We start from the raw sequence: 12,142 nt of genomic DNA on the forward strand, positions 1-12,142 counted from the left end.
GAAACAGTTACTTCATCATCTTTTGTATTTGTAACCCTTTTGTATTTGTAGTTCTGTTAAAATAACAATCCAGGTTGCTTTTGAAAGTCATTGTGTTGCAGGAAAATCTGTTACTGAAGATTGGACATTTGGACGTCTTTAGCGCTTGTGTTCATTTTAAGATTCTACAGTGCTTTGATAGCCAGCCCTCAAATTTCCAGATAGTATTATTTTAATTAAAACTGCAAATGGTCATGTTGGTCTGTAAGAAAAAATTCAAACAGTAAAAATTAACTACTAGCTTTTATATTTTCAAAGGGGGAGTGCCATTGCTCCTTCACCCCAGCCTGCCTTGATGCAACTTCTGCGGCTGGCATGGTCTAACCCAACTTTCCCCAATCTGGTGCCCTCCAGATGTTTTGGACATCAGCCCAGCCCGCATGGGCAATAATCAGAAATGCTGTGAGCTGTCATTCAAGACATCTAGAGGGCACTAGGTTGGGGAAGGGTGGTCTAACGTAATTTAAATGTGTTCATTCCACGTGAAGATTATTCTAAATTGCTAACTTGGGCTTTCATCTTGCCCAGCAGCATCTTTCTCTCTCTTCTGCCCTTTGGGGTTTCTTTTGTCTTTGGTTTTGCCTGAAGAAGAATTCTGTGAAACTTGAAAGTTAGCTCACTACTTTGTGACTTTTTAATTGGTCATAAACTATATTATTACTATTGTTTATTATTTTCATGTTTCTCATTTAATGCTGGTTGTCACATTAATAAGAAGTTGTGTCTCAAACAACTATGTGGTAGTAAATGGTCTGGGTCGTTTACTGAAAATCTGTCCCCTTCTTGCCCTGGGCTCTATATTTAGTGGGAAATCACTTTTAGTGGAAAATCCCTTTGTAGTTCGAAGTTAGCTTTTTCAGATAGTGAAGGATAGAAGGAAATAGAGTTAAGAATCCTACAGTATCCTAAGCCATGTGTTGTCCTCTTGCAGATTTCAGAAGACGAAATCCTGCCCCGAAGGAGAGAAATGTCGTTTTGCTCATGGCCAGGATGAGTTGACGGAGTGGCTGGATCGGAGGGAAGTAATGAAGCAGAAATTGGCCAAAGCCCGCAAGGATATGCTGCTGTGCCCCAGAGATGATGACTTTGGCAAATACAGCTTCCTATTACAGGATACCATATAATTACTGGGGGTGGGGGACACATGTAGATTTTCATAACTGGAGACGGGAGTGGGAGGAGCTGCACAGTGACAGAGACTGATAATTGTTCCACAAACCTGTCTTTGATTATATGATAATTGAGATGATTTACTCATGTTGAATGGAATCGAATTATCTATAGCCAGTGAACATGATGCTCCTAGAGTTTTGTTTTCTATCTTTTTCCCCTTTCTAAAAACATTGTTTTAATCTACCACCACCAGCTTCTTTTTCCCCTTACAAAAGATACTGTTTGCAGTGTTTGGTACGTAAGAGAGAGGGCGTTTCTCATTTTGATTCCCTAATGCCTGAGTTCTTACTTTGAACTCACTGGTTTTGTTGGGATATTGCAGTGTCACAGAAGGAAATGAAGAAAAACAGTGGAGAAATGACAAGGACATGTGGTTTTGTTCAGTGTTGGTCCCTGTGTAATGCTGTGTATCTCTTCTCCACAAATACCCAATACCACTGTGCAGATGGTCTCTAAAAAGAGTAATACAAAAAAGTAATTTAAAATACAAATGAGAAGATATCCCTGGTTATAAAGTTTTCATATGACTCCAATGGTTGCTGTAGGTAATTGTCCAAGAAGTTTCCCTTTTTCTCCTTGTAATCTGGGTTAAAACATATCTCCTCCTTTGGCCTCCAAGAATCCCTATCAGATGAGGGAGAGCAGTGAATTCTTAACCCTGCCATATGCAGCTAGAAAAATTATCAGTATGTTGTCTTTGGAGGCAATTGACTGTTTTTCATATTATATGTGATCCAAAAAGCAAACCGAGAACAGATTATTGAATTGGGGCTGATATGCGCATATGTTAAGCATAAATAACCCTGAAGATTCTTCTACCTAATGTGGCAGCAATCACACAAGTCAACGTTTGGCTCTCCATAGAGACCCTTAAAACCAATTATGTCTTTACGATTATGTTCCGAAGCGGGGCATGCACTTAAGACAATTTTAGTATTTAAGGGTTGTGGTGAGAGCCTATTCAGTTGTTATGGGAAGGGTGTCAGTTCCAGTGTAGTGGTTCCATCTGTATTGGATACAGATTTTTGTCTGAAAAGGCCAAAAACCACTGATAGTGGAAATGATAGTGGAAATGGGCAGAAATCATTTAAAGGGATTTTAAACTATCATCCAGTTAGTTCAGGTTAAAAAGTTGCCATTTAGGAAACAGCATTTTATAAATCTGACTACATCAGTTAGAGCAAGATTCAAAACCTTCCTTCCACATAGTAATTTGGCACCAGTTAGGAAGCAAAAAGTTAAAACGTTTCCAGAACAGAAACTAGTTTTTACAAAATCAACTGGTTTAATTGAGATTGGAAAGAAGAACAAAATCTCCCTTTCATCTAAATATGTAGTTTCTAAAACAAGTAGAATTTAATACTTAAAAATAGCCTTCAGCAGCAAGAACACGTGAAAGCAACTTTCCATCCCCTCTCGCAAAGAGAACTTAGGAGACAATAAAATATTTTATATATTAATGGTATTTAATATACCTCTGAAGTGAAATTCCAGAGGCTATAATCCAAAGCATATTTACTGGGAATTAGGTCCCATTGAACTCAGTGGGACTTACTTCTAGGTAAACATGTTCAGGTTTGGACTGAAAAAAAATTGAGAGGATGGGAACATTTAACAGAATGATCATTCTGTGAAATAGGGGTTGAAGAGGAAACAATGCGCTCTAGTGTTGTGACACTTGGTGTGATGTGAGTGATGGCCATGTCTACTGTGGATAAGGGAATAGATGGCCCGTATTGACCTGATTCGCATGTAGCAATAACCCAGAGTACCAGTTGAGTATGGGTTGTTGTTGAATCATGGGTTGCCGTAACATGTGAAGGTTTAATTATGGGTTCACAACCCAACAGAGTTCACAACCCAACAGCAGCCCATGGGTTCACTTCCTGGGTTGTTCATGGTTCACCATCCATAGTTAAACCATAGGGCAGGGTTCGCACATAACGATAACCCACGATTCAATGACAACCCATACTCTGGGTTGTCGTTACGTGCAAACCAAGCTAATATGTGGGTTTTGTTTTTGTGAACTGAAATGCTCAGCATTTGTGATTGGCTAAGTTGATGTAATTCTCCTTGGGATTTAGAAAGGAATACACTAGTATATGTAGTGCAAATGGATATAAAGTGTTGCAGTCCTTGCTTTATCTTTTGCAAGGTGGCTTATGACATTGTGTGATCTGAATGGGAAGGTTTCATGCTGAGATTTATCTATCCAGGATGTGCAGTCTTGGTTACACTTTTCCTATCTTGTCCAACTTAGAATTTCATTTAATTATATATCTCTTCCATATGAAATAAAGATAAAATAGGCCATCTCTACTCACAGGAAGAGGCCTAAATAATTCTGATAAAGAAGGGGAAATGTGGTTAGTAGGGGAATATAATATCAGTAGCTTAGGGTTCTTTGAGAGTTCCTTTTTCTGCTTCATCCTGTTCCTCTTAACTGATGATCAGATGCCCTATTAGTTGCCCCATTTTAATCAGGTGTCTGGCGTTTGCACTTAGTTAGCTGTTTTTACCTATCATAAAATCAGCTTAAAGTGATCTGCTCCCTGTATAAAAACAGCTGCATTAGGGTTATTTTTGTGACAGAAAACCCACCTCTCTGAAGAGCAGCTATAGGTGCTTTTTGCCATCTTCTGAGGGTATGACAGAGAGAATATTTTTGTGTGCTGTGCCTGTGAACAGTAGTCATGTACCCTGACTACCACCATTCAGTGGAATCCATGTATACTTTGCTTAAAAGCTATATTTTGAAGCAAGCTGTCACCTTTTAGTTCCCCTATTGATTTGATTGCCCTGGAATTTGAAATGAGACTTTTCAAATCATGTTATTTACTTGCAATTGTCCTAGATGTTGATTTTTTTTAATTAAAGGGAGTGGGTATTTGATTCCTCTCTTGCCAGTTAAATAGTCTTAAGTAATGTGATGCTGGAGAAAGCAAAGCCACAGGACTCCCAACTGCAATTTAATGAGCCAAATCACTCCCCGGCCCCCCCATCCCATGCACAGGCATTTTGAGTAACTGCCTGCTTGACCATTATGCTTTCAGCCCATTGGTTCTATTTCTCAAAATACCAACAAGAGCAACGGACCAGCTTTTGGGGTGTGGTATTAAGTATTTTTAACAGGTAGAGAAAGACACAGATAAGAAATGGATGCTTAACATTCTTACACTATCTAGAAATGTAGCTATAAGTGTATGCTCTGCCATGACTTATGATATGTGAATTTATTTAGATTATGGGGCGGGATAGTGTTTCCTTTCCTCTTTAATTCAAAAATAAACTGCTTTGCAGCCTTTTTTACCATGGTCAAAACTACTTTGATGAGGGAGAAAAGGGCTTGTAGTTTATGAAAGCAGAGCAGTGGGGTGGGGAGCACATATTCCTGGGTATTGCAGTGAAAATCAACTTTTGTTTTTTCCCGATATGATAACCTGATCTGTGGTGTTGCAGTATTTTGTCACCAGACTGTTCTAGTGTGTATATATGTAACCCTTCCATAAAACATATATACACAGGTATTAAATATATCACTCTATATAATATTATATATGTATGTGGTATTGAAGGAATCTTTTTATTGAGGGTTAAGGAAAAGGACTCTAGCTGGGGAATGGAGCATCTCTCATTGAAATAAAGCTGTTGTTGGGAGGGGAGGAATATTTCTATTGGATTTTTTTAAATCACTGCAATGGGAGGAGATTATTATCCTGATCAGTGATGAACTGCCCTTTTGTAAAGGCTTTTAGGTCCAATCCATAGAGGTAAATATTCAGTTAATTAATAAGGTGCTAAAGAAAACCCTTTGATTGCTTTATTGAGAAAATAGACATTGTCGAGAGCAGGAGGCTTTATTTTGCCTTTATTTTTTTCTTTGTCTTTATAGAGTATATGGGGTTATTTGTTTGTGCTATAACATACCACTATATCCATAGCAGTAGCAACTTTGCAATAATTAAGGAGTAAGCCCAGTACTCCAGGACAACTGACTGAAAGAAGTCAACATTTGGTTCGCTGCAATAAATGAACTAGCAAAGGGAAGATAAAGATACTCAGAAAGCAGACACATCTGAGAATGGTAATGAAATTAGGTCATTGGTTGTATGTATTAATAAATACAAACTGTGCTCCAAAAAACTTGGCAATGTCCTTTTCTTTACATACAAGAAAATAATTGCTTTAATCACCATATAAGATGCTAAAAAAAAAAAAGCAGGTAGGGCTTCTTTCTGAGACCCTCAGTGTCAAGGGAAGGATATGGTTGAATGGGATGCTGGTTAAGTAGGCCTTCACGCCAGGTGATCGCTAAGAAATGTAGTGACAGAGGAAAGCCAATAAAGGGGGATGCTCTTTTTCTAAGCTGGACTTGTAATAAGTTGGAGAGTCCTTCAAAATGTCTTTGTATTAATATATTTTAAGAATACCACGCTTTACTATTACAAAGAAATTCATAATACCTTTTACAAGGTCTGATAACCAAGATAATAATGTAGATGTTCTAACAACATTATTGTTCTTAACAAGACAGATTTGCTTCTTTTAGCCTTTGTAATAGAAAATAAAAGTGTGCACTTTAAACCCTCGCCATGTGCTTTGTGTGTCTATATTATTCTTTAGGTAAAAATTTTAAGACGGCTCTTCCATCTCTCACACACACGTCTTTGACAGGACAGTATGGTTGAAATGTGAACAAAGGGGATCTGTCTGTGGCACGGAAGTGGATGGAACTTCCTCTTTCATCTACCTCCTATTTAAATATTTTCTCATTTCTCCCTGTCTTCAGAGTCAGGTGGGGCTGTGTAGGTACTGGACTGATGTCTAGACACTATATTGTAAGGGCCCCTAACTGTTCAGCTTGGTATACTTAACTGTATCTATGCAATCAGAGCAACTCTTCAGCCTCCTAGGCTTTTGTGGGGGGAAATCCTCCCAAAGGGAACTGCTGTAGAAATTTGTGTAAAAATGGCTGGACCACATATAGTAATTAAAGATTACAGTCTTGAGAGGATTCCACCCTTAAAGGTGGCCTAAAACTAATTTTAGATAGGTAGAGATTTAGTGGGAGAATACAATAAGTATACCACTGTTTCCATGCCTTCCATGTAGCAAAGTCAGTATTTGTTAGGGTAGCAAGCTAGGTATGATCTTTAGAGAAAGCTGTGAAAGTTGTTCAGTGCTAGTTTCAGGTATGGTTATGGAAATCTAAGTCAGATTTCACCCATGCTAGTTAAAGCATTTTTGAGCCTCTCTCCTGCTGTTGGTATGCATGTGCGAAAGTCAGAAAAACAGTTTAAATGTGCTTGTCTCTGGTTTATAGATCCTTTGTGCATGAAGGAAGGTAAATTTACAATTCCCCCACTAACATACCCCACTTAACATGCCCTTGTTTTTTGTGTTGCCTGTGAGCCAGATGCATTCTATCTCAATTGCATTTTTAGATCTTCATCCACCATTTTGTCTATCCATAGCTCAACGTGGCTTTTTAACCTCTCCTGCCTCGTCTTTTGGCCACTATTAACAAGAAGGCCTCCCATACCCAGTGTCATGACTGTGGGCACCTGCTCACTTATCTCCCTTCCTTCCCCCCCACATCCTTTAATTAAACTGACAAGGTTGGTGGAGAAGTTTCATCAATCTCACTTACTGTGTTTTCCTCCCCATTCTCCTATTTTAAAAGACATACTGTGTGCACACTAGTGCAGATGCACATAGTCATACTTTACTTTTTAAAAATGACAAGGCATTGATGAAAGTAATGAGTCTTTGCGCCCGCCCGCCCCCTGACTTTGTTTCACTGGAGATCAGTGAGGAGGGGGATGGGATGGTGAAGAAAACGATGGTGAGGCAGGGGCAGGTGAGGCAGAAAGGGAGATTCAACGTATCAGACTGGCACAAACACAATATCAAGTCTAGTCACAGGGCATTCTGGGCCACTATCTAGGGTAAGCCAGTGCTGGGAGAAGAAATTCCCCACTAGCTGGAGGCAGTCTGATGCCATTTAAGGGAGGAACAGCCAAATGTTGATGTAATGCACATCAGCTGAAGTGGTTGAAGATTCTCAAGTGATTATAGTGTAAGATTTTGGCCTAGTCGGTGGTTTAGTTGGTTGGGGAGAGGGACAGAACTGCAAGGGTCTTGGCTCACTTGATGATATTCCAGTTCCCTGATACCTAGTCCCCATGTGATGGAGGGCAGGAAGGCTTCTTGTGAGGAAGGAGAAGGGATAGGCATGTGCCGTTGTACATGGCTCTTTCATAAAATGCTATAGTTTGTTTCTATGCTGCCGTCCAGCTAAAAAGGCAGCTTATAAAGGTCAAGACAGAATACTAACATTAATACCATAAACAGACAAGGTATCTCAATAACATCTTTAAAACACCAAAACCCAAACTCCCCCTTCCCCCTCTCTGCCTAAAAGCAAAAACCAGTCCCCCCAAATGTCAAACGGGAGCAGGTGTAAACCTTCTCTTTGAAAGCCACTGCCCCTGATTATTCCAAACCTGGTCTCCCCCCTGCAGCAGTGTTTTCCAGCCGGGTGAGTGGGGACTGGGGAGCAGATGGGAGAGCTCTTTCCTGATGATTCCAAATATCCTCTGCAGTTGGGTGGGCACCCTAGTAGTAGCTTAACACAACAGGGGAGCACACAGACAACCAGGACAGAGAGACCCCAGAGTGAAATTTCTCAAAATGGCTGGAATTGTAGGGGCAGTTGAACAGGCCTTTTGAATTAAAAGAAAAAGAAATACTTGTGTTGGATGTGCTTACCAGCTATTGCTAAGCAAAGTGGGGGAAGTACACAGCCACCAAGAACTCTTTCCTTTCTTAAAAGGAAACGAGAACTACAAGTTCATACAATGGCGTGGGCATGGGAGGTGGTGGTTGCGTATCACTTATGACTTGCACTGTTGAATAATACTTGAGACGGCCATGCAGCCATATTCAATACAGCACTCAGAATGGTGGCTACTGAATTGAGGGGCACTGCTTGGCTGTCAGTTGCCTTGTGGCTGCAGAAGGTGAGGACAAGGAAAAACTGGTGCCAGTCACTGGCCAGAGACCCATGGGCTGGTAGGAAGTCACACCCCCTCCCTCCTAGCAAAAACATGCATAACCACTACTACGCACCCGCTGCGTCGCTGCCATTGGGGCAGAGCAGGGAGAGGGAGAAAGGATTTGGAAGACTTAGGAACATTCTTCTGTGCTTTTCATATTTTAAAAAATATGTGTATAAGTTGTTCAGAGCCTTAAGAATGGAGTGAGATATAAATTGAATAAAAATGTAGCAGGCCTCTTTGTCTTCAGCTGTATTTGAATTCATTGGAAAATTTTCTTAGACTTTTTTTTTAACTTTTCAATCTGTGATTAAGTGATTTGCCAGCTTTGGCTCTGTATTCCTAACTTTACCCAGTGCTTTAGAGAGCTATGATTTATCAAGTTTGGCAAAGTGCTGAAATAATGCTTTCAAGTCAGGTAACTGGCTTTCTTTTTACATTCAATTCGTTTTTAGTTTCTTCGTCAAATACATATAATTTTCAAGATGAGATTTAACCACCTGATCACTGATAATTCTCTTACCTCATGTTTTCTACTTTTATATTTCAAAAAGCTAGGGCTGTGTCTCTCTTTGTTGTGCTGCTCTGATATTCTGATTTGTGCAAAGGTATCTTTTTTTTTTTGGCCGATATTATCTTCCTTTCTACCCCAAAGACAGCTGTGCCCAAGAAAAATGGTACAGCAAATAGTATGTTTAGTTTTGGACAAGTTGAAGAGTCAATCCTACCTCACAGTTGTTTTGAATAACAATTGTAAAGTATTTTGTTATTATTGTTATGGCTTGTAGTAACAACAGCAAAGTTAAGAGAGAGAGAGAGATGCTAAAGCTTTAGTCTGCCCTGCCAGCCTGGAACCATAATCTGAGATGGGGGAGGGGGATCTACACAGTTACTAAGTAGTGAAGAAATATACTTAGAAGTATACACATGTTTTGGTTTACATGTTCCTAAACTCTGCTTTGAAAATAGCTTCCAGAGCTGACTCATGAGTCCTATAGTAGAAGTAGTAGGTTCCCCCTGCCCTCTAATGTGTAAGCATGCTGCTTTTTCTGAGACTTTCATTGCTGCTATTTTTCCTGTTACACTCTTTACAATTCCTACTACTGCATATTATGGCTTATTGCCAGACCTCTCATTCCTAGAGTTTTGTGTGATAAGTTTCACCAGTTTTTTACTTTATTGTGTGATAAGCACAAAGTTCTTTGATCCTGGCGTGTCCTAAAATCCTGTTCAGGTAAATATTTCATCACAGATGCACATCTCTAGAATGAGGAGTCTTGCCTTCCTCAAAATAAGTCTTCGTTATTCAGGGAATCTTTCCCCTTTGCTTTCTCTGTCAGATTTGTATCGGCTCACAAGGGATGGACATGTGCCAACTAAGTAGTGGCGAATCTAGGCGCTACCATTGGCTTCCTCTCTCGAGCAGATCGCTGTCTTCAGCTTTGAAGCAAGCTAATTAGACTTGGCGCACCAACTAGTATAAAACGGGTGGTGCTGTGCCAGGCGATGTGGCTACTTGAACAGGGCAGGGATCTTGCAGGTAAGGCCTCCAGGTTGAAAACTGTGGGCGGGACTTGTATGAGGGATGCCAAGGAAGAGCTGAGGCTTGTTAACACCACTTCTGGGTAACTTGGCTAAGTGTGACTGGGGGATGGGACAACTGACTTGAATTCGTTGAAACAACCACAGTTATAAATAGGGATTACAAAATACCACCGCTGGACTCAATGCTCAGAGACCACACATCTGAGCCAAAGGTAGCAGCCTGATCACAAGGTTTGCTACCTGCCTTATGATAGAAAATAAATTAATATATTGATTAAAGCTAATTTGTTAATATATTTATATGCTTAAAATACATGATACCTATTACTATGTCTTTAAAAAAAGTGATGGCAAAAAGTCAAGAAAAAATTAAAATTAATTAATTGGTAGCTTTGAGCGATCCCTGATTATATATAGCGATGGCATTAGGAATTAGAGCCATATTTCAGCCAAGAGGGTCTCAACAGCTGTCGAGCAATACAAAATTGCAGCAGGTGGATCAGATTTGAATTAATGGGCCATTTACTTGGTTACTTTTATAATAAGAACATGGAAGTCCTCAGACAAGTCACCCCCTGCCAAAAAAATGTAATATGAGAATGGATGATACACAGTTTAGCTCAGAGGAGGCAATATGTGCCATGAAGATCTTGTGTCATGACCCAGAGTACCAGCAGTATGCTTGGACCCTGACTTGGAGGGATAGGGGCCAGCTGAGGCAGGAGTGCCACCTACAGAATACTAAGCCAAGTTAGTGCTGATGCTAAGCCTGAGTTCAGCAACCAAGGACCATCACAGTCTGAGATTCCAGATCCCACCAAGCAACCAGCATCTTTGCCCCCAAGGGCCTCTTGTGCCAAACCTGCTCACCACTACAGGCAGGAGTATGCCCAACAAGAGATGACGGAGAGGCCAAAGCACCAGAGGGCTGCCCCTTTTAAGGATCTTCATTCTCCAGCAAAGGGGTAGAACCTGTGAGTCATAGTCTGGCCCAGAAACTGTATAAGGGCTCAGGACCCAGCACTTGGTCAAAAACTTCCTCTCTGCCCTGGGACCTGCCCGGGGTTCTGAAGGCCCTGTCTCTGCCCATCCTTGCCTTTGGTTTATTGAGCTTCCAGTGAATCTACATTTCCTGCCTGTTAGTCCCCCTGCTTCAGCTATCTGCCCTGGAACACCGCCTGACCTCATTCCTCCACAATGGGTGTCAGGAGCGCCCTAGCTGCGTCTTGCAGTCCCCTCCAATAGCCAACTCAGGACACAGACGACGAGGATTCTTTCCAAGGCTTTGTTCCTTTATTACTTAATGACTCTTACAGATACTAATCTCTAGCGACTAAGCAAGGAACTGCACTGGGGTAGATAGCAGAGAAGCCTAAGCTCCAGGTAAGGCAGTTGGTCCCCGTTTGAAGGAGAACCGGCGGGAAGACTCTGAACTTATGGGCTATGGAGAGATCCTCCCTCTTTCCCTTGGGTCCTCGGGACGCAACCGTTTTAGCGCCAACAAGTGGAGCGCCAAACGAGCGGAGCGCCTCCTTTCGGCGCCCTCCATCTGTCACCACTCCCTGCATCTGCGTTGAGTGTCCAGCAAGCCCCCCTCCAGCGCTCTCTCACTGCCAGGGTCACTATCCCAGGAATGCTGGCAGGAGGAATCTCTACCAGCTGCTGTGCTTGTGAGAGATAAGCGAGCTCCTCTCCCACGGATTGCTGTTCTTCCTCAGAATCAGGACTGCTCTGGGGCTCTATGGGCTCAGTTTCCACCCTGACATTGGGCTCATCCTCACCAGAAGTGGACACTTTAGTTTAGAAATATTGCGGATGTGCCTTCAAATGTAGGCATACCTCATAAGACTGCACCCTTGAAAAGATAACTCCTTAAAGGCGCAATCCTATGCATGTTTATACAGAAAAAAGTCCTATAACTTCCATGCATTCTCCAGCCAGCATTGTCAGCTGAGGCAGGCTGGGGGTTGTAGGATTTTTTTCTGTCTAAACATGCATAGGATTGCAACCTTAGTGCCTCAAATCTGCTCTTTTAATATTGTTAATATCTCCTTATATGATGTTCAGCATTGTAAGTCTCTCCAACTTATCACCATCGAATATTTCTAAAATGCCTAAAATGTTCAGGATGTTATTTAAAATTGATTGACAAGGGCCCTTTCCCCATACTTACAATCTAAAAAGGGAGAAATGGAACAAAGAAGATCCAAAACAAGACAAAACAATCTTCCCCTGAAATCTCTGTTGCCACAGGCAGCAGATGTTGTAAGGAAGTGGACGGCACAGAAGTAATAGGCTTGGCTACTTTGACCTGGGAGAAACAC

General features: G+C 41.2%; 1 protein-coding gene across 12 annotated transcripts in view; it reads left to right on the forward strand.

Moving 5' to 3' along the window:
- The window catches only part of ZC3H7B (zinc finger CCCH-type containing 7B), a 77,776-nt gene extending 72,317 nt beyond the window's left edge, over positions 1-5,459 (forward strand). For all 12 annotated transcript variants that reach the window (XM_084809958.1, XM_084809960.1, XM_084809954.1 and 9 more), the window contains one exon: positions 971-5,459. In XM_084809958.1, the coding sequence (XP_084666084.1) occupies positions 971-1,163 (193 nt within the window). In that variant the 3' untranslated portion in view covers positions 1,164-5,459. The remainder of the gene's footprint in view (positions 1-970) is intronic.
- The last annotated feature ends 6,683 nt before the right edge of the window (positions 5,460-12,142 follow it).

Source organism: Heloderma suspectum, chromosome 7, assembly GCF_057233095.1.
Source record: "Heloderma suspectum isolate Gila_16-S chromosome 7, 16-S_ref, whole genome shotgun sequence".
Lineage (NCBI taxonomy): Eukaryota > Metazoa > Chordata > Lepidosauria > Squamata > Helodermatidae > Heloderma > Heloderma suspectum.